The sequence below is a fragment of the Triticum dicoccoides genome, chromosome 7B (assembly GCF_002162155.2).
Source record: "Triticum dicoccoides isolate Atlit2015 ecotype Zavitan chromosome 7B, WEW_v2.0, whole genome shotgun sequence".
NCBI classification, from domain to species: domain Eukaryota; kingdom Viridiplantae; phylum Streptophyta; class Magnoliopsida; order Poales; family Poaceae; genus Triticum; species Triticum dicoccoides.
Genome location: NC_041393.1, coordinates 673,789,391 through 673,812,883, shown reverse-complemented (window position 1 = coordinate 673,812,883; position 23,493 = coordinate 673,789,391). Strand labels below are relative to the sequence as shown.

Below are 23,493 nucleotides of genomic sequence, written 5' to 3'. Positions count from 1 at the left end.
GGCCGGGTCTGGGCGAGCGCCGGGGTCGGGGTCGGGGGCGAGGGCCGGGTCGGGGCGAGCGCCGGCGCTGGAGTAGGGGCGAGCGCCGGGGCCGGGGTCGGGCGCGGCGGTGCGACGGGGGAAGAGAGAATGGGGATTTGGGGGAAAAGGCGGGATGAAGCAGGGCGAGTGAGAATTTTGGGTTAATTGGACGTAGCAGTAGCGCATTTGGACAAAACGCACTGCTACTACCTTCAGTAGCTGTAGCGCTTTATATGAAATGCGCTACTACTAACTTCAGTAGCTGTAGCGGTTTAGACAAAACGCGCTGCTACTACCTTCGCTATTGCTAGTTTTTCTTTTTCTTTTCCTTTATTTTATCCCACTTTTATTTCCCGAGGGCAGTGAACGAAGGGAGGGCGATATATATTGCATCATTTGACGGTTAAATATGTATGCAAAATAGGAACATATATATTACATCATTGGACCCATGCATAATAATGGCTAAGTGTGTATACAAAATAGGAACATATATATATATATATATATATATATATATATATATATATATATATATATATATATATTACACCATTTGACCGATAACATACGGTTCCTCAGTGCTGACGTTTTCGTTTTTGAGTCAGCTTCTTTCCCTTCTTGTTCGTCGAAGAATAATTGAGCCCCTCATTGTGACTTTGCCTTTTCCATGGAGTACGATTTTTCTTAGGTAATGAAGTATTGATTCTTCTTTTGACGTATACTTCATCATCATCGTCATCTTCCTTCATTGGGTTGCCGTACTGATCATAGTCTTCCTTGTTGGCGACTCCATCCATTCCAATGATGTTCCTTTTGCCTCTCCTCACGACAACACAGCTGGGATTGCGCGGGTCAGTTATGAAGAAGCATTGTGTCACGTGCTTAGCGTGTACCCATGGCTCGTTTTTTGCGATAGCGTTCACGGTAGCGCTCTTGGCGTCGGGTATAGTCATGGTAGTGAAAATCCGGCTTTCTCTTTGGACATTCTTAGCCCATCTGACACGGAACATCGTCGTGTTGTGCAGCACAGAGTAGTCAAGCTCCCAGATCTCCTCGACCCTTCCATAAAATCGTTCAGTTGCGCCGTTGTCGCTGCCGGTCATGCATTCCATCGTCACCCCTGAGTTCTAATCATCACTGTCCATATCTTTGACCTCCGTGTAGAACGTGTATCCGTTGATATCATATGCCTGATAGGTTACGAGGTTGGGCGAGGGGCCATGTGCTAAGGCGTATATGAACAATCCGTCCTTAGAGCCCTCCTCCGGGGGATTAGCAATAATATGCTCTTTGAACCAATGCAGGAAAGTGGAGTTGTGCTCTCTAGTAACTTTGGCGTCCGTCCTGCATACCCCCCGATCACGATACTTCTTTGCGATAATTTCTTTGTGCAGTGCCACGAAAAGATCTACCTCGTCTAGGTGTTGTAGCACTACCAAGTTTGCTCTGTCAAAGTCGCTGCGTCGATCTGAGTATGCCATGTGCAGTTCCCTGCGACCGTTGCAGTGACCATCTCCTTCGAGCCTCCCATCGTGCTTGTTAACGGGCAAACCAACACTAACACCAGGCGGCTGGTCTGCGCCATATAGAAAATTCTCACAGAAAAAGATGCATTCTTGTGCCAAATAGCCCTGGATGATGCTTCCATCCGGACGGGACATGTTACGAACGAATCCTTTGATGATCCCATCCATCCTCTCAAACGGCAGGAATGACGGCCCCAGGTCTATTATATCATCCACAATATGGACACACAGATGCACCATCACGTCAAAGAACGCGGGCGGGAAGTATATCTCAAGCTCATTCAGTATCACAACGATCTCTTCCTGTAGCCTTTGGAGCTGCTTCACACTGATCGACTTTCGAGAGATGACGTCGAAAAAGTTGCAGAGACCAATAAGTGTGTCACGGACGTGCTTGTCCATTATCCCTCTAAGGGCAACATGTAGTATCTGCGTCATCATCATATTTTCGACATGGACATAAAACCTCTGTCAGGTTATTTTCTTTCATGTCCTGCACCGCCGACCGCAACCACCTGTCCACCATCGTTTCACTGATCATCATGAACGTCTGCACGGTAATAATAAAACAAATTGATTATAAAAATGCATGCATGCATCAAAGTCATACAAAAATTCGGTATGACCTTCCCTAAAAATAGGACATATATGGATCTAGAGTTTGCCCGGAATTCGCCGAAACGGAAATAAATCGACATTTCGGCAAAACATAGGCAACTCAAAAGCACAATTTGGCATCAACTCATGCCACACACACAATTTCCACAAACATATCACACACACATAAACATATTTCCATTTTGCAAAAGCATGAAATTTTCATCACCTCTATCTCGAGATTGAGCACGGTGATGAGATGATGATGTAGGGAGACCAAAAGTGCCCAAAGCTCTTCTTGACAAAGATAGATTTAGTTAGGGGGCAAATAGGTCACTTAACTAAATGCTACATCTACCTAGCTACCTAATTTGGGAGGAGACAACTTCAACTAATGGAGGGGGGAGGAAAAGGAGAAAGGAGATGCATTAGTGGAGATGGTGTAGTTAGGTAGGAGTAATGAAGAGAGAGAAAGGTAGGTAGAAGAGGGAGAGTAATGGGGGAGAAGTGTTGAGGAAGAAGAAGAGTGAGAGTGGGAGGATGTGGGAGGTAGGGGAAAGGGAAGAGAGGAGGGGGAGGGGAGGGGACGGGTGGGGAAAGGTGGTCGGTTGGTGCGGATTAGCATTAGCGCGGGACGTAAAACACGTTGCTGATACGAAAGTAGCAGCAGCGCGTTTTTGGCAGAAGCGCTACTGCTAACCAGGACAAAAAGTGTCACATTTGAAAATTAGCAGCAGCGACTCAGAAAAAGCACGCTACTACTAAATCCATAGCAGTAGCCGGCTCGCGGGACCGCACTGCTACTAAATGGAGGTTGGGGGGCACTGTCGGTCGATATTTGTAGCAGCGCGGGTAACACAAAGCGCGCTACTGCTAAACGCTTGTCAGTAGCGAGTTTTACACACCCGCGCTATTGCTAATTAGCAGCAGCGCTTCTTTTTGAGCCACGCTGCTGCTAAGATTCTGTGTATAGACTTTTCCCTAGTAGTGTTTGAAGGTTTATCCAAATATTTTCAAACACTTCAATCTCTAAACGAGAGTTACTGCAAATTTGTGTGAATTTTCAGATACACTAACCCTTCAACCAACGATCGATTAGACACCACCACTAAAAGGTCTAACGACCACCAGTATGTCATGTCAATGGCGGGGTTTTCTCCACTATTGGACCTGTGATCTCCAATGGTGGGCTTATGAGTGTATTTAAACTCGCCTCCTCCTTAGCTTAGTCTTGAGACTCGTAATGTTCAATGGCCTAAGTGCCGAAGCAAAAGGCACCTATTTCGGAGCTTTTTTACCAAACTAGAAAAGCTGCAAAAGGAGAAGCAAAAACCCAAACAAAAAGGGTTCTCAGAGCGACATGCTTATACACCAACGTATATACTCCCTCCGTCCCAAAATAAGTGGCTTAAGCTTAGTACAAATTTGTACTAGAGCTAGTACAAAGTTGAGACAGTTATTTTAGGACGGAGGGAGTAGCATTGAATGCCCTCCGGTACAGATCCCAAAGCACATATCGACGGATAAGATATCACGACCACTTAGACCCCAAAGCCAAAACACCACTCCCTCAATATGGACTATATACGGATGTAAATAGACGTATTTTAGAGTGTAGATTCACTCATTTAGCTCCATATGTAGTCCATATTGAAATCTCCAAAAAGGCTTATATTTAGGAATGGAGGTAGGGCTGGACTAACGAGCTACTCGGCTCATTAAGACTCGGCTCGTTAAGGCTCGTGATCGTTAAAGCTCGGATTGTTAAGCTAGTCAAGGATAACGAGCTAAATATAATGATTGGCACGGTTCGAGCGCTCGCGAGCAGCTCGTTAGGAAAATGCATCAGTAAGCAATATATATCACATGCATATATTTACAAACGTACATAAATCCAGCTAGTAGGATTCAATAAATCAAGAATATAAGAAGATGAGAAAGATATGAATGTGGCAAATAGCCCATCCATAGACTTAGGAGTGACCGAAGTCACCGAATTTATTTATTTTTGTAATGAACAAAATCATACTACTACCAAGCTTAACGAGTAGCTCACGAAACTCCCAATCTCGATCGTTTAGCTCGTTAGTGTTAACGAGCAAAAATTGCTGCTCGGCTCGGTTCATTAAGAGAACAAGCCGAGCTCAAGCGAGTCGAGCAGCCGAGCGCTCATTAGACTCACCGAGCTTCGAGCTTTTTGTCCAGCCCTAAATGGAGGGAGTAGAAGGCATGGTGAATTTGCAAGAGCAAACTAATAACATTGAAATTTCTCACTCAAGTTCCCCAGAAATGAGCTACAACGTCATCTCAAACTGTACAAGAAACCCCTAACCAAAGCTAGCTAGGCAATTATCAAAATCCTACTCATTTTCCTTTCACATATCATCTCCTGATGTCCCTCCATTTCTTGTACAAGATTCGCCACTGAATCCACCACAAAGATGCTCTAGTCAGCCTCCTCGCTGCCAGTCTTAGGTCACTCCTCGCCTCCTTGAGGAAGGCCACAGCCTCCTTCCAGCGCCAGCTTCACCCAGAAGATGGCAATGCCCAGCGCATGCGGCATCTCCTGGACTAGCTGGTCTGGCATGCCACGCATCTTGGGGCCCAGGATGTTCACTTCCGGCTCGTGGCTCCCCATCTTCTTCGCAGTTCGCACACTCCAGTGTGGAGGCTGTCGCTGACCATCGGCTCGATGACGCTCCGTCCACCCGCTCAAGATCTCCAGGAGCATCACGCTGTAGCTGTACATGTCGCTCTTCTCGGTGATGTTCAAGGTGTAGCCATACTTTGAAATGAAAGGCAAATGTCAAACCACTGTGCCATGAAACTGAAATCATCTTTTAGTTTATTTAGTACTTAGTAGAACAATAATTGTAGTTTGTACCTATCGCTGCACTTCAATATAATTACACAAATCAACACAGTGATGTGCTAGGCATTTGGAATCAACAGCATGAGGCCAACGTGCTTCAGCGAGAACAGTGTCAGTTACTACTTAGTCACCTGCTTAAACTACAAAATATCGACATGGTCATGGATGAAGAACCATGTTAAGCTTACTACAAGAAGCAACCACAGGTCAAAGATTCTTGCTTAGGTAACAGCACTACCCCAATAAGTCACGGAGCTGTAGGATCAACTGGTGAATGAATGTACTCTATCTGTCTACAGTTCTAAATGCTGAAGATAGTAAGAAACAGTACAAGATAAGAGGATATAAATGCACGTTAGTACAAGTTACTTGCCTGGAGCAGTGTGTACCCATAAGAACCAGCGATACGCGACATGGCATGATATAGTTGGGACTTGGGACAGTTCATTAGCTTGGCCAGCCGAAAATCAGCCAAGTATGCCTCATACTTCGAGTCGAGCAGTATGTTGTTGCACTTGACATCCCAGTGTAGTATCGCTGGAACGCAGCGCAGCGCTGCCCCGACAGATCTTGTACTGTGTATTCCCAGTCCAGGCTCCTTTTCTCGCTGAGGAGCTTCTGCAGATTACCATTAGGGACGTAGTTGTAGAGCAGGAGCTTGATGGACTTGTTTGAGTTGTATTTGTGAACTGTGGTTATATGTACAGAATAATATGGTTTCTGCTGTTGAAGTGTATTATCTAGAACTTAGAATCAGGATAACAATAGTATATGCCCACATCTCTTTATCAATCATGCCATTAACTTTTTGAATATACAGACTTCCTTTCCAACAATAATATATCCATGTTCAATCAGAATTTCTCAGTTATTTGCCAAATCTTCTGGTGCAGACTATGCTCCTGCTGACTTGTTCAGACAACAAGCTACAGTCAGAGTTGAACAGTGGCCAAGTTACACAACAATCCGTCAAAGCTGAACTCAGTTCCCGAAGACAAAATGTCAAGGTTCTAGTCTTTCAGGATCATAGGTGCACCGGATCTGCAAACCTGACCCGCGTCTTGCGCTGTGGTGTTCGCCACGAAGAACGCCATGGGGATCGGATGACTGCTATTCACTGCGGTCACCAACAGGTCTTCCTGAAGCTGTCACTATTTACCAAATATGAGGTGTCATATTAAGAAACCAGCAAATATTTCTCTGAATCAGGGGTGTAGCCAGAAAGAGAGGCTGAACTTTCCTCCAGATCTGCATCTGGAATATATGGAAACACCGGCATGGTGCGGCCATCCAGCGTTTCCAGCTCAGATGCTGCGGGGTGAAAGTCATCTGCAGCCAGCGGCTCAAGCCTCACTCAGAACTCCCACTTGTCCTCTGGCGGACTCGTGTTGGTTGAGTGTATTTCTGTCCCCAAATTTCCCCAATATTATTACCGCCTTTGAGTATACCCACTGTTTCCTGGGCAGCATGGTCTACGGGCACCCAGCAAAGGATCACAAGGAAATCGCCATGCTAACGTAAATGCTGATGGAAGTGAACTGATCGATGCTTGGCCGATGCATCTGCCTTGCCTTGAAGAATTGGCATCCAAACAGTAACTGTGCTCGAAAGGGGTAGAAGACTAAGCTGAGATCAGGCAACCTCTGCTGAATCTATCTTTAACAGGATAATCTGGGCTTACATCACTATGAAATCGGTGCACTGCAATATAATAAATAATTAGAAAAAACAGATAAGGTATCAGACATTCAAACTGTACAGAAAAAAAAGTGAGAAAAGGACCACACAGGAAGCTAGAAACTAGTAAGTATACTAAGCAAACTAACCCCATGGTTTTGGATTGCTAACCAATGTGGTCTGCAGATGGACACCTCAGGCTGCAGGTGGGACTGACCGTGGGCGTCCCACCAAAGTCTACTTAGTTCCACCAAGATTTAGTGGGTTATAACTAACAACCCAGTAAAATTAAGGTGGGTTAGTTGGGGTAAGTGGGATTCCACTAAACCAGGGGGTTCCGCTGGATTTCTCCCTCGCCCCACCCCACCCCACGCCAGAAGAGACATGCCTTCTTCCCCCAACGCTTCACTCCCTCGCCGACCCGCCCCATGACCGCAGCCACCACCAGCACTAGTATAGTAGCGCGTCGGGAGCAGGAGAGCTGGTCATAGCTGGCTGGCCATGGACCTGGGCAGGGTGCTGATGGCAGCCGCGGAGGCGGCAATGGGTGGGCGGCGGGGAGCTCAGCATGGTCAGATCTTGGCTGCTCAAGCACGGGAGGGACAATGCGGCGGCGGAGGCCGACGAGCATCAGCACGGCTGGGGCAGGCCTGGGTCGCGGCCGGCGACGACACCATGTTCAAGTCCGTCAAGGTGGCGGCACCGTACCTGCTCGGTACCTGCAGCCCCGGGCACGATCGGGAGAAGCTGTGAGGCAGGGGGGCAGGAGAGGTTGAGTGCAAGGCAGAAGAGGAGTGGATGTGGCGGCGGCGTCCATTGGCAGCGCCGGTGTGCGTCCATCGACGGCGGTGACGGGAGTGCCTCTGCTGCACGCCTGTTCCTTCTTCCTATGTGTGTCCACGAGAAGGAGAAAGAAGGGGCTGGTGGGGTCCCAATGGGGTAATAGAGATAGCCCATTTAATCTTTTTCCTTTCCAATGGGATCCCATTTAGGCAATTTGGGCTTGCTAGTCCCATTTAACCCCACTTCCACCTGCAGCCTGATGGACACCCATCTGATCCCGAGTTGCTAACATCTAATCCAATGTTTCATGTGAGTGGAGCATTGTTTATTTGAGTCTTCAAAACAGAGTAAGAACCCAACATAGACTGCTTCTTGCCGCCTCATCGTAAGGCAGACGGCTACAGAAGACCAGGTAATGATTCTCTAAATTAGTATACACATGAATACTAATAACCATCATTTATACAGAATTGGTGTAGTGCTAACAAAATAATGTCCGAGGACTAAGGATATAACCGTAGGGAATTACTAGTAAGAGGGAGTAGAACAGTTCAATGGGTATGCAAGGTTTAAATAGCTGATATGCTTCACATTATTCAGCGGAACACATATTGACAATAGAAGTTATATGCGGAGAGCAGTATATAACCAATCGATGCAACAGTAGCAGTATAGCCTTAATTAATAAAGGCAGGAAGCCAGGAAATAAGCAGTGAGTATGAAAGGACATAGGTTAGACCACAAAAGGTCTATAAACTGATAGCCTAAACATCAATACAATTATATTAACTCTGGCTAAATATGCATGTGCTAAGTGCTAAACTTAACAAGCACTGGGTCAAAAAGTTTCATAGTATCCCTGGAAAAAAATAAGTATCATTATTCTGCTAACTATGACCCTGAAATGGTAAATTTTACTCTATAACTGAGTGATCAGCAGACTGCAGATACTGTAGAGGCACGGCAACTACTCTGATTAGCCCAAGAAAGCAGGACTGGGACTTTTGATTTTGAGCACAGAATCTTGAAAACCTGCTAGAAAAAGCAATCAGGTTCAAAGAGAGACGAAGATCCCACAAATGGTTTTCAATTTCGTTGGTTGGTGGTGAGTAAAACTGTCGGAACTGGAACATAGTTAATTAGAGAGGACGATACAGAAACATAATTGTCGCGGAGCGGGCGGGTAGCCCGCTCCACCAATTCATCGCACACCAACTAAACTGAAAGTTCTAATGGAGTAATGAGGACAGGGAAACTAAACTAAACTAGATACTCTGGTCATAGTGTCAATTTGGAGCCATTAGAAGAAGGAAAAAAAGGCAAGAAATTGTTCAAGTCCCATTAGAAGATTATGATCATTTTCTGATAAACCAGCTAGGATTACGACCAAGTATAGCAGTGCAAACACCTAGATAGAACCGACCAATGCAGATTATGTGTGCACATATCAGATTATGCCTTTTCATATAGAACATAATATTCTAATAGAGATGCCAGGTACATGTCAAAATAGAACACACTAAAGTCTCATACAGCTCTACTTGCACATGAAATGGCATAGTCAACATACTACAACTCGTACCAACATGTCCATAAGGGAAACATGCAGCCAGAGACAGACCTAGATATGAAAATGAGTACAGAACTACAGATCAAACTGAAAACTGAAGTTGGTGTTTTCAAAAACAACATCTCTATTTGAAAACCTTTGTGAAGAATACTCTCGCAACAGAGCACCTCACCGATGACTGTCGAACTTTTAATCAGCAGAACATTCATCAATTTGGAGTTGCCAACCGCATTCCTCCATCCAGTGGTAGGCGGGAAAACAAGGGCACATAAGAGAAAAAAGGCCTAAACTTCTGGTAGTTAGGCTCAACGTGATATACAACTGTGCTCTCATGATGATCCAGATCGTATGCAATCAGTTCATTGTTCCAATGAGCTATAAAGAAGATTATGTTGGCATGTGGATGTACTCCAATGACTTCAAGGTCGAAGCCGAGCTGAAACAACACATTTGGAGCTACATTTGAAAGCTTACGCAACAATTTCCAATGCATGCATTTGTCATCCAGGTGAGTCCCATCCCACTTATAGATCTCAGCACCAAGAACGTAAACTGATATAGTCGAAAATGTGCTTGATTCATGTCCTTCAGTATCGTCGGAATCGATATAAAATAGCTGCCTTGCAGACTTTCCGATGAAACCCGCGAAACTCGGATCAACTGATATTGGCAGTGGAATGATTCTCCATCTTAACCCTTGTGCATCAACTATTGCCAACCCACGCTGACGTATGAGCAAGTGCAGACACCCCTTGTGGAAAACTCCGGGTTGACCCCAGCACAGGCTAACTTCGCTGTCCCATTGGCTTTTCATCGATGCCCACACACCAGATTTTGAAGAGTAAATGTTCACTCCTCTCACAGCCAGGGATTGGGATTGTTCCAGCACAAATTCAAACAGATGAAACTCTTGAGTGGACACTTCACCGTCGAAACCCAGGTAAGCGCGACAGCAGTCGCCGGCGTAGCCAGAGTGAGGCAGCACAACATACTCACATGTAGCTGGATTGGAGACCATGTAGCGAGATGTCCCAGCAGGGGTGCCCGTGCGGATGCTTGTGAGAAACAACCCATCGCATGAATCCTCGAGGGAGACGAAGGAGTCTGTGCTGTCGGGCGGCAGCGGCAGGCGCGGGTAGGCCTCGGCGACGCTCGCCCAAGGGAAGGCGGACAGGTCGGCGTAGTTGACGGCGTGGCCGGGGGGCTCGGCGGAGTCGGCCGTGATGCGGTAGAAGAATCCGGCCAGGGTCTGCGCCATCTTCTTCCGGTTGGCGGGGTCGGCGATGATGCCGCGCCAGGCCGGGCAGACGCACTTGCATATGCAGAGAGATTTGTAGGGCACGCGAGAGAGGATCTCCGCGATTAGGTCATTGGTGAGCTTGGACATCGGCTCATCCATGCCGTGTGTCCGCCGCGAGCGCAGGCTACGGTTCTCCGACGGGGTGGCGGCTGGAATTGGTAGGGTTGCGGCGAGAGATGGCCGGCGGCGGCGGGGTGCCTTCAGGATTTGGGGACTCGGAGTGGGGAATTAGGTGGTGATGGGGCGGGGCAGAGCTGGTCAAACGGGCCAGCACGGCCCGGCTCGTCGTAATTGTGTGTCTGGCACGATTATTAGACGGGCTGTTCCGTGCCGGCCCGAGTGCTGCAGCCTGCAGCCCAGGCACGACCGAGGCCGGCATGCCAAGCCAGGCCCGTTTGGCCAACTTTGGATAGTGGGGGCGCCACATTTGGTACTTGCCATACAAAGTTGTGTATATATTTCGATTTCTTATTAAATTTCTCGCACTTGGTATTCATCGGTTGCCGGAAATTCTAATATGTGTAAGTCGGTTTTGGACAAAGCATCAAGGTAGAGAATAGAAGGCAGGCGGCAAGCACATCAGAGAGTCCAAGCGACGATCTACGGCCTTCTACAGCATGACGGGCAGTGGATCTCATGTCCGACAACTTTGAACTCATCGACTTGGACCTCGTCCCATGCGGGACGAGGAGGAGCTATCCATTCGACTGGCGCTTCGCCAGTCCCATGAAGAAACCTAGCTCTATAGTCGAAGTCGCTCCGACAAGAATTCATTGCATCCGCACAAGTGCCACTTGCATCTGTCACACACCGACGGCTTGAGGCTCATGACTGCGACAGAGCCAGGGATGGCGAGCATCAGCTGGAGGTACAGTCGCGCCCAATCGGGTGGCCCTAGGCCGAGGGCGCAACCCTTCAGTGGAGCCTCGTCTCCTGCGACTTCAGGCTCAGAGTCCGAGGTCAATGCCACCAGACGACGCGACCACGTAAAGTAGAGGACCTACATGCATGTAGTGCAGGAGAGAAGGCACGACACACCGCAAAGGCCGAGTCGCACGCCGCGTTGACCAAGGATGCCATCTATCGACTACAGAAGGGATAATCAACGCCCTCGCATGTCAGCTACTTCCAACGGTGCCGAGATTGTTAACTGGACTACAATCATAGGAAGGACACCGGATCATCGAATCTGAGCTGAGTTTTATTACGTACAGTGTGAACTTGCCCAAGTGATCATGAAGGAGGTCCTCGAACTAACAGGGATGTTCTACCATGGGCCAATCACGCGGGATGATTTCCAAGCACTGCTAGTCGCTCAGCGTCTAGACCTGAAGCCGTTCAACAAGCTCGGGTGCTTCCTCCCTGACTATGAAGATTGGTCCACCGACCTGGAGGAATGGTTGACGATGACAAGGTGTCACTACTGTCTTTCTATGGAAAAACTTTGAATTTATGCACGGCGAAACTCTGCGATGTAATTAAATTGTCCTCCTGAACTAGCGTAGATCACTCTAGTTAATTAGTTTGGGTATGAGGAACTTCGTTATTTATGTTTACTATAGGTTGTTTGTATTTTGCTAATTATGCTTCTTTGTGTTTCTCAAGTACATTATGTTGCATATTATCGTTGAATTCATCAACTAACGATGCAAGTACATAGATCAGAGATGGCGAAGTGTAAGTGCATCTAATGCCCCTTAGTGATTTTGGTGTATTGAAGACTTATAGGTTAAGGGACTAATGTGTTTATGAGTGTACACAGGTCTATAAGTCTATGAGGAGTTTGATATTTACAGAGAAAGTCGACCCCTAAAAATGAATATCTTCGACTGAAGATTTTGGTATTCCTGAAGACTTTCATGAAGACTTTGAAAATGAAGAAATTGGTGTGTTCGTGAAGACTTGATATTCGTGCAAGGAATACGAAGCTTGAAGACTTTCGTTTTCATAGTTTTGTTTTTCTCTTTCTTGAGTCATAGGAAACACCGTACTGTTAAAGGGGGTCGAGGAAATACTAAGGAAAAATTTCCATGTGATGCTCAACTCAAAATCCTACACCTATCAATCCCTTCGAGTGAAGCCATTGGAAATCTCATACAGTTCAGTCAATTTCTTCAGTGACAGAGACGAAGTTCTTCTGGTCGTTGAGGAACTTGTTCTGACTGAGGAGTTAGGAATTCGCCAGTGCGGATTGCCTACACTGTGAGGAACATGATAGCCCTGAGGAATTTGAGAGTCAAATTTCGACCGTTGATGTGCTGCGCGCCAGCTGTCCCAAAATATCTTATCCACCTGACGGTCATATCATTGAAGGGCATTTATGTCTTATCATGTCGGGCTGCTCCCTAGGCTATAAATAGCCGCCCCCTACAACCACTAGCTGGTTGGCTGCTCCGAGAGAAACTGACACTTGTCATTTGAGAGCAACCCATCCTCCGAGGACTTTGAGCGAAAATCATCGAGTGAGGAAAATCCCAAACCCCAAACACCCACAAACCCAAAGTGATTGAGCATCACCGAAGAGATTGATTCTGCGTGGATCCCACGGTTGCTACCTTTAAGACTGTGCTTCTTGCAGACGGTTAGGCGTCATGGTCTAGAGCATCCAAGAGGAATTGTGGATTGCCGAGTGACCGAAGTCTGTGAAGGTTTGGAAGTCGCCTGAAGACTTACCACGAGTGATTGGTTGAGGTCTGTGTGACCTTAGTTCAAGGAGAATATGGTGAGGACTTGGTGTCCTGAGCTGTGTGCTCAGCGACTGGGTGTTCGGGACTGTGTGTCCTCGAGTTTAAATACTCAGCCGCTCCAACCAGACGTACAACTGAGACAGCAGTTGGAACTGGTCTACCAAATCATTGTCTTCACCAACCTTACTGGTTCTATTTCCTCAACTCTTTCATTTCCTCATTACTGTGTTGAGTGATTGTTCATATCTGTGTTTGAAGACTTTGACTGAAGACTTTCTCAATCTCCTTAGTTCAATTTCTTCACTCTGTTTGTCTTCATCTTGTGTTATCCTGTGTTTACGCTTTCTGTACTCTGTGTTTGTTATCATTTCATCATGATGACCATGTGTGTATTCTGTCATGCTTACTTTTGAGTACTTATTCCGCTGCAAGTAGTTCTTTCCTAAGGAATTTCCTCACCGACAAATTCCTCAGTGAAGAATTCATAAAAATTGCCTATTCACCCCCCTCTAGTCGATATAACGCACTTTCAATTGGTATCAGAGCAAGGTACTCTCTTGTTTTGTGTGATTTTGGTTTAACCACCTGGAGTTCTAGTTATGTCGACTGCAGGATCGAGGAACGTTTCCTGCCCCATCTTTGACGGTCATGAGTATCCTCGGTGGAAGGCCATGATGAAAAAGTGACTCATGGCTATGGACAGCGAACTGTGGACCGTCATCGAGATCGGTCTTACCGATCTATGCAAGATGGCTGAGGCTGATGACATTCACAAGTACACACTGCTTAACCTCACAGCGAAGGATGTCATCTGCTCTAGTCTGTCCCAGAATCAGTTCAGGAACGTCATGCATCTCAGTCATGCGAAGCTAATCTGGACCGTCTCTTTGAGGTCTATGAAGGTCATTAGACTCGTCATGATCCTTGGTTTGAGGATTACAAGGAATCTCTCAATGCGATGACATTCGAACTAGAATCATCATCGTCTACCCCCTGCCTTATGGCAAACAGTGCTGAGGTAACCGAATCCTACCTATCCAAATCTAGTGATGATGAATCTGGCGATGAATTTGGACCTAGCTATGTCAAACTTGCTTCCCTTGCCACTAAACAACAAAGAGCCTTGGAAAAAGTTCAATACATGCTAAATAAGAGCGATGATATGTTGGGTGAAGAAATGGATCAGTCAAAAGCCTTGGCAGAAAGTCTTCAGGGACTCCATTCCAAGTTTGACGACCTTCAAGGTCATCATAACGCTCTCTTATCTGATCACGAGAAGCTTTCTCTTGAACTTCTTCAAAGAAAGCAAGATCTTGAGAAGCTAAGAGTGAGTTATGAAGATCTTCAGAAGGAGCGCGATTCATTACTTGCTCAACAAATCAGCGCTACTCAGGAAGAATTTGACCCTCCATGCTTAAAGTGCATTGAACATGAATCTGCTAATTCTTCACCTGAATGTTCAAATGCGTCAACTGTTACAAATTCTTCACCTGCCTCTGCTATCACTAATTCCTCATCTGAGGACATTGCTAGTATCACTAACGATGCAGGGCTAAAGGAATTGTATATGATAGGTATGTACAAAAGCCTCAAAGGGCATCATACTCTTTGTGATGTGCTTAAAAAGCAGATCCTCAACAGAAACCCTAGGAAAGATGGTATTGCCTTTGAGAGGAAACTCAATGCTGATGGAACATATTGGAAGCCTGAGCAGTACCCCAAAACCTCATGGGTTGCTGCAAAGGGACCTCCAGTTGATCCATCTAACTTATCTGGCTTTACATGTGAATCTCCTCATTCTTCTGATGAGTCATTTGACTCCAACTATAAACTGTTCAAAAATCAGAATGGTGAAGTATTTGCTAGATATGTTGGCACTAACTGCAGGAACGGTTCCCCTATGAAGAAAATCTGGGTTCCCAAAAGTTATGTTGAAAGTCTTTAGGTGAATGTCCTCACGACACCACCAGTGAAGAATAGGAACCCCAGATCAAACTCTTCATATGGACCAAATTCTTCATATGGATCCAAGTCCTCATACGGACAAAATTCCTCACGTAGATCAAATTCCTCAAATGGATCAAAGTCCTCATATGAACATCATCGTGCTAACAACTCTGTTTCGCAGGGTAGAGCTAAGGGCTATGAATATGAGCATTATTTTTCAAATCATTATGTTCATAAGTCCTCGAAGAATTTCTCTGCTTATTCATATGCTTACCCTAACCCCTCTTATGTGAAGCAAAGTGGACTAGCTTCTATGCCACCTTTCTCATATAGTGCTCGCAGAGTGATGAATTCTTTGCCACCCCTCCAAATGTGGATGGTGAAGAAAAAGAACTAATCTCTTCTGCAGGGTCAGGTCTCCAGATGTGTTTTGACGTCTAAAGAATTTGCTGGGGGGGCTGACAAAAGTGCCTGATAGGACGCAGGCTAATCATGATGAAATGAACCTTCATTTCACACGTCCTCACACTGCTTATCTGTGCTATTGCTTGATGAAATTGAACTGATGATACTGATGTCATATTCTTCACTGATGAAGTATATGAGTTTGTAAGCTGCACTAATTCATCTGCAGGATGATCAACCCAAAGCAAATGAGTGGGTCCTCAATAGTGGATGTACAAATCACATGACAGGTGACAAGAACCTATTGATGGATGCTCCCTTAACACCGTCACATCTAAAGCATATCATCTTCGCGGACAAAGGCAAAAGTCAGGTATTGGGTCTAGGTAAGGTTGCGATCTCTAAGGACATACACATGGACAAAGTCATGCTTGTGGATTCCTTAGGATACAACCTCATGTCTGTCTCGATGCTTTGTGATCTTGATATGGTTGTTGTCTTTGGCAAGTATCGTTGTGTTGTGATCATGGAAGCTGACAATTCCAAAGTCTTCAAAGGCTTTAGGAGAGGAGACTTGTACATTGTTGATTTCTCTACAGGACCACAACCTGCCGTGTGCTTACTTGCAAAAGCTTCAGAAGGCTGGCTATGGCATCGACAACTTGGTCATGCTGGTATGAGGAATCTGCACACGCTCGCGAAGAAGAAACATGTCATTGGCATTGAGAATGTCAAATTCCTCAAGGATCACTTATGCGGAGCCTGTGAAGCTGGGAAGATGACTAAGGCCAAGCATCCAGCAAAGACTATCATGACCACCACTCGACCATTTGAATTGCTTCACATGGATCTCTTTGGTCCTAATCATTATTCTGCTGTGACTAATGATGCATCTCTATATGGCTTTGTTATTGTTGATGATTATTCTCGTTACACATGGCTACACATTGTTACTTACAAACATGAAGTGCGAAGTCTTCAAACGATTTTCCTCGAGGGCTTCAACCAACTTTGGTGTGAAGATCAAGCACATCAGGAGTGACAATGGAACTAAGTTCAAGAATTCCGGTCTTAATGACAATCTTGATGGACTTGGTATTACTCATGAGTTATCTGCTCCCTATACTCCTCAGCAAAATGGCGTCGTGGAGCGCAAGAATAGAACTCTTGTTGAGATGGCTTGCACTATGCTTGATGAATACAAAACGCCTCATCGTTTTTGGATTGATGCAATTGATACTGCGTGCCACATCATCAACAGAGTATATCTTCACAAATTCTTCAAGAAGACTGCCTATGAACTCCTCACTGACAAGAAACCCAATGTGAGTTATTTCAAAGTCTTCGGTGCTAAATGTTGGATTAGAGATCCTCATCACAATGCTAAATTTGCACTGGAAGCACATGAAGGTTTTATGCTTGGTTACGGAAAGGACTCGCACACCTACAGAGTCTTCAACATCGCTCTTCACAAGATTGTTGAAATTGTAGATGTGCGGTTTGATGAAACTAATGTCTCGCAAAGAGAGCACCTACCTTCTGTGATAGATGAACCAACACCTGAGGATTCTATCAAGTTCAAGGCTACTGAGGATGTCATTCCTACCGAAGAATCTACTGAAGAATTCATTCCAGAACGCGAAGATCGTCGAGCTAATGCACCTGAAGAAAATGCTGAAGAAAATGGTGCTGAAGAAAATGTTGATCGAGTTCCTCGACGACAACCAGCTCATCCTCACGTTGCAAAAGAAGTGCAAGTTGAAAAGATCATCGATGACATTGAAGCACCAGGTCCTCTCACCCGCTCAAAAGCTTCACATTTATCTAACTTTTGTGGGCACTATGCTTTTGTCTCTATCACAGAGCCCACTAAGGTAGATGAAGCATTTCTGGAGCCTGAGTGGATTCAGGCCATGCAAGAAGAATTACATCAGTTCGAGCTCAACAATGTCTGGGAACTGGTCAAACATCCAGATCCTCGCAAGCATAATATCATTGGCACAAAGTGGATCTACCGCAACAAGGAAGATGAAAATGACCTTGTGGTGAGGAATAAGGCATGACTTGTAGCTCAAGGCTACACACGGGTTGAAGGAATTGATTTCGATGAAACTTTTGCACCTGTTGCTAGACTTGAGGCTATTCGCATATTACTTGCTTATGCTAACCATCATAATATCACTTTATATCAAATGGATGTGAAAAGTGCATTCCTCAATGGTAAGCTTGAGGAAGAAGTATATGTTGCTCAACCCGCAGGTTTTGAAGATCCAAAGAATCCTGACAAAGTCTTCAGACTCAACAAGGCCCTCTATGGCCTCAAGTAGGCCCCTCGGGCATGGTATGATACTTTGAAGGAATTCTTCGTGAAGAATGGCTTCACACCCGGTTCACTCGACCCTACTCTCTTTACTAAATCTTATGATGGTGAATTGTTCGTGTGCCAAATATACGTTGATGATATTATCTTTGGCTATACTGACCAACGTTATAGTGATGAATTTGCCTATATGATGAGTGAAGAATATCAAATGTCTATGATGGGAGAGTTGAAATTCTTCTTAGGTCTTCAAATTCGTCAACAGCACAATGGCATATTCATATCTCAGGAGAAATACCTCAAGGATGTTCTGAGGAAATTCGGCATGCAAGATTGCAAAGGAGTCAAAATTCCTATGCCCACGAATGGCCATCTATGCACTGATGAAAATGGTATTGACTTCGATCACAAGGTATACCGCTCCATGATTGGTTCTTTATTATACTTATGTGCATCTAGGCCAGATATAATGCTTAGTGTTTGCATGTGTGCCCGATTTCAAGCTACACCGAAGGAATCACACCATAAGGTTGTGAAGCATATTCTTCGATATCTAGCTCACACACCAACACTTGGACTATGGTACCCCAAGGGCTCTACTTTTGATCTCATGGGATATTTTGACTCTGACTATGCTGGTGATTGTGTGGACCGCAAGTCAACATCTGGTACTTGTCATTTCCTCGGACGATCTTTGGTCTGTTGGTCCTCGAAGAAACAGAACTGCGTATCACTGTCTACTGCTGAAGCTGAGTACATTGCTGCTGGTTCTTGTTGTGCTCAATTGCTGTGGATGAAGCAAACTCTCAAGGACTGCGGCATCAACATGAAGAATGTGCCTCTCTACTGTGACAATGAGAGTGCCATCAAGATTGCTCACAACCCAGTTCAGTACTCAAAGACAAAGCACATTCAGATTCATCATCATTTTCTTCGTGATCATGTGTTGAAGGGCGACATTTCTATTGAGCATGTGAAGACTGAAGAACAGCTAGCCGATATCTTACAAAGCCCTTGGATGAGAAGAGATTTAACAAGTTGCGGTGTGAGCTAAATATCTTAGAGTCTTCAAATGTTCTTTGAAAAGGACACTCATCCTATCACTTATGCAAAATTGATGACTTAGATGTGCAACACATGAAGAAACGTTTTTCTTCAATCAATGAAGAACAACACTCTAAGTGTGAAGAAATTAATGAAGAATTTGATTCTCAGAACCCTACGACAATTGTACGTGGTGTCTGAAATCATCATTCTTATACGGTGGGTCACGCCACCACCAAAGTTGAAAATCTTTATTCTTAAAATTCCTCAGTTTTGAAATTCTTCAGTCTTTCAAATTCTTCAACTTTGCAAAATCTTCACTGTTTCCGTCGTTTTTCTTCATTGGCTATATATATAAATATATATGAGTTTATGTCCTCTACAACATTCACTTATGGCTATTTCTTCAAGTTGCATTTTCTGCTAAGTGGATGTGATCGGACCCTTCCCCCTCTATGCTATACTCAAGCCTATCTATTCACAAATTCTTCATGTGCGTTCTATTTGAAACTCGTTCAAAATCTTCACTGTGTCCTGTCAGCTGAAGAAATTGCGAACGGAACTTTAAAACTAATCTTATCCAAATTTTCGGTTTTGCCGCTCAAACCATCCCGTATCCCACGATAGACTTATCTATTCACCCATGATCTAACACAATCTCCACTTTTCAGTACGTGGGTGACACACGTCAAGCGAATGAGAAGGGCCAGGGGCACGTTCGTCCTAAATCTTCGGGCGAACAGTTTTTCACTACGACTATAAATACCCCCTCACCCCTTCCTCACTTCCTTTACTCCGCTCGAACGCTCTCTCTCTCTCGCTCGAGCTTCTCAAACCCTAGCGCCACCGCTACTCCATCGTCGCCGATGAGGAAGAGCTTCACTGCCTCGACCTCGTCGCCGTCGTACTCGCGCCGGCCGCGGAAATCTTCACTCCGCCGTCGCTGTAGTTGTCTTCCTCCGCTAAGTTAGGGCGTGGAAGATCTGAACTGACGAGCTTCAAATCTACACTTCTCAGTTCGTCGGGTTCTTCATCAAGGGTAATTAAAAGTTACTTTTACTGCCCTCTTCGATTCAAATTTTCTCTTCAAAATCTTCAAAGGTGTTTTATTCTTCAAATCCTCACACACAAAACACCTCACTAGTCATCTGCTCTTGATTCGTTTCTCTAAGCATCATTTATCTTCAAGATTCCTCAATTGTGTGGATCCTCAATCTATACAACTCTGGAACCTAAGACAAAGAACGTTTAGTGAAATTCTTCAAGACTCATCTGGTCAAATTCCTCAAACTTATTCTTTTTGAAAACCTTCTGAGAACGCATATGACCTCTTCAAATTCCTCGCAACTATACTCTGTTCACAGGTACTCATGTCTGCTGCTGAACACTAGGTTCTCATCAACTTAACTCATTTGCAGCGTTCCTTGAAGAAAAGTTGCATACTTCTTCAGAGAATTCGGTTGTTCAAATCCCTCAACTGAAGAATATGGCAGAAGGTAAGAAACCACAGAAAGGAGGAAAGAGGCCTGAGGTCATGACTGCATTTGAAATTCCTGAGGACATCTATGCTGACTATTGCACACCTGATGAGGCTAAGTTCGGAAAGGAGAACAAAAATCAGCGCAAGGTGCGCATACAGAGGATTGAAAGGAGATGGGCAAGAGAATGGAGGGAGTACAGATATGTAACTCCAAAGTATATGAAGAAATTCGCTCTAAATCCTCCCTGCCCAAGAACTCCATTGGCACCTAGCCAAGAAGCTGACCCCACCAGCATCAAGCGTGGTGAGTATTTCCCTCAAGAATGGGCCAAACGCCAAGCCAAGTTGGCAAGACAAGCCAAAGAAGCAGTGAGGAAATTTAATGAAGACTCTACTGCTGCTGCTGCCACAAAGGCCTCTGACAAGCCTAGAAAATCAATGGCAAAGAAGCCCGCTCACAAGCCAAGTGCTTCACCAACTGTGCCCTCACGGCCAAGTTCCTCAGCAATGCCCTCACGGCCAAGTTCCTCAGCAATGCCCTCACGGCCAAATTCTTCAAAGCCCTCACGGCCAGTTCCTCATGCTGCTCATGCTCCTCCAATGTCCTCAGTTGCTCCGGCAAAGTCCTCAACACATGTACATCTGGCCACGTGCCAAAGGCCTGCAGGCATCTCTATTGCCTCTAGTGTCTCAGCGAGTTCCTCAGCTGCACCAAATTCTTCATCAGGCCCCACTCTGCTGAAGACCAAGGCAACAGCTGGACGAGGTCCTCGGCCTAGTCCGAAGAAGAAACAGGTTACCTTCAAAGTGCCATCTGACGATGAAGCTGATGATGATGAACTTGCAGAAATCATCAGAGACAGGCAAGAAAGGGCTGCTAGAGCCAAAGGCACAAAAGTGCCACTGCTTTTGGATCCAAAGGCGATCCTCAACTACATTGATCTCTGGCACAAGGACCCAAACACTCCTATGCCTGATTTTCATTTAACTCCTGGCCAAAGTCACATGCTGTCCCATTTCATCACTGAAGAGAAATGGAAATTTGAGAAGGCCAGGCAAATCAAGAAGGCTCAGTTCAGGAAAGAGAAGTTCCTGAGGAACAACGTTGTCACAATGACAACTGATTAACTCCTCAACATCCAGTCTGAAATCAAAGCCCTCAGCGATGATTTCAATGCTTATTATGTTGATTGGCAAGGAGCCAAAGTCAGGTTCGTTAAACTGACTAAGAAGTTCACGAATGTTGCAGCCCCATCACAACAAGAAATTCCTCAAGCTGAAGCTTCTACTCAGCAAACTAAAGAACATGCCAGCACCGCTGATGACTTTCAAGCTGCTGATGAAAATGCTAGTTCCAGGGCTGATGACTCCATTCCAGCCGCTGAAGACATTACCAGGGCATCCACTAGTGGTGCGCCTGAAGAAAATGAAGAAGTCAGGGCAACTGCATCAGTTGCGCCTGAGGAAATTCAAACAGATTCCTCAGCTCCTCCTACGCCTACACCAACTCCTACCCTTCCATCTGCATCAGATGTGAGGAAGACCAAGGCTGCAGAGAGAGCTGCAGTGAAGAAAAGGAAAGCATCATCTGCTTCAGATTCTTCAGCTCCGAAGAAAATGAAGCCTATGACCAGCTCACTTGAAAATCCAATTGATGCTGTTCCGATTTCCACCATGCCATCAAAGGACCTTGTTCCTTTTGGTGAAGAATATGTGATCCCTAGCGGATCTGATGAAGAAAATCATTCTGCTGCTTCGTAAGAGCAGATTGATGAAGAAATTGAAGTGGATGTGATCCCTTCAACACTTGTTGCTTCCTCGCTAATGCCTCAGTTCATAGCTGAAGAGGCTGGCGTTGAAGAAATTGAAGATGAAGACGTGGATATTGGATGCACTACGCCTGTGATGAATGATGACTTTTGGGAAAGTCAGCATCCCAATTCTCCACTCTTCACCCCAATACAACAAATACCTCAGTCCCCTGCACCAACCGTTCAAATGGGATCTGAAGAAACTCACCCCACCTCGTCTGTGCATGAAGAAATTCCAGCCACTAGTGCTGATGAAACTGCTGCTGCTAATACTTTGAACATGCAGACTGCCACTGAAGAGGAACCAGAAATTCCTCAGCCTGAAGAACCGGAGATTGCGATTCCTGAGGTTGTGATGCAACTCACTAACACTCCTGTGCCCAAGCCAAAGGATCCATTCTCAAAGAAACAAAAGTTCAAGGCTGCCGATTTCTTCAACGAGCATGTGTTCTTCACTGACTACAATCCCTATGATTCTGCTCGTATAAGGAAGAGGCGTTTCTGGACTGCTAGTCAAGCCAATTTCTATTCCTCAGTGCTATTCGACAAAGACAAAGTCTTCGATCATGCACACATTCCTCATGTGGACATGGAATCTCTGCCGTGCTTCGAGCCAGTCCTTAGTGTTCTTCACGATGCTGGATTGCTGAATTTCTGCACTGACATCTGTGATTGGAATGAAGAACTCATTCTTTAATTCTTTGCAACGCTGCACATCACAGGAAATTCTGAAGATGTGAACTCATGGGTGCTGGACTGGATGTCAGAAAATACTCACTACAAGGCACCAGCAACTGAATTGCTTCGTGCCCTCCCACTCAGTCCTCCCCTTGATGGTGCTCGTTGCGTCTACAATGAACCTGAGCTTACAAATCATTATATGCAAGTGCTGATGAAGCCTTTGAAGCCAGGGCAGGCCCCTCGAACCAAATTCCTCGTCAAGGAATTACTGTATGTGACACGAACTGTCTATCGCATTCTGACGAAGACAATGAGTCCTATCAAAGGCCACGACTCAAATGATGAAGAAGTCGTTGGCATCATGAAGAATATGCTTTTCAATATCATTCATGGCGTTCCCGTCAACTTCCATGATTTCTTCATGAGGACTCTGGCAAATATTGCTATGTCACCATTTGAGCTGAAGCCTTATGCGCCATGGATTATGAGGTTCATCAGGACAAGGTCTTCACTCAACTACAAGGCTGATACGCTGAACCATGGCAGCTACTTGCCTCCAATTGAAGTCCTCAAATGGACATTTTCCTCAGCTGATGACAAAGGCAAGGCAACTGCTGTGATAGATGAAGGCATTCGTCCATTGGATGGTCAATTTCGCAAGGTTGCATCCTACTCCACCAATGATGACTCTGCCACACATGACTCTGCCGCCAACACCCCTGCCAAGCAAATTCCTCAAGCCACAACATCCAGGGTGATGACTGATCAT

At 45.4% G+C, this 23,493-nt stretch overlaps 1 protein-coding gene across 2 annotated transcripts; it reads right to left on the bottom strand.

The window, feature by feature from the left end:
* Positions 1-4,384: 4,384 nt before the first annotated feature.
* Positions 4,385-10,607, bottom strand: LOC119338428. 2 transcript variants are annotated; one of them, XM_037610751.1, is made up of 2 exons: positions 9,222-10,607; positions 4,385-8,511 (listed from the first exon to the last, which is right to left on the bottom strand). In XM_037610751.1, the coding sequence occupies exon 1, from the start codon at positions 10,446-10,448 to the stop codon at positions 9,258-9,260; it is 1,191 nt and encodes a 396-aa protein (XP_037466648.1). In that variant the 5' UTR covers positions 10,449-10,607; the 3' UTR covers positions 4,385-8,511; positions 9,222-9,257. The 2 variants fall into 2 exon arrangements, with proteins under 2 accessions (XP_037466648.1, XP_037466647.1); XM_037610750.1 differs by having other exon boundaries at positions 4,385-6,720.
* Positions 10,608-23,493: the final 12,886 nt, after the last annotated feature.

Excerpts from the sequence above, each read along its gene's own strand:
- LOC119338428 (XM_037610751.1), bottom strand. The coding sequence starts at position 10,448 with ATGGATGAGCCGATGTCCAAGCTCACCAATGACCTAATCGCGGAGATC.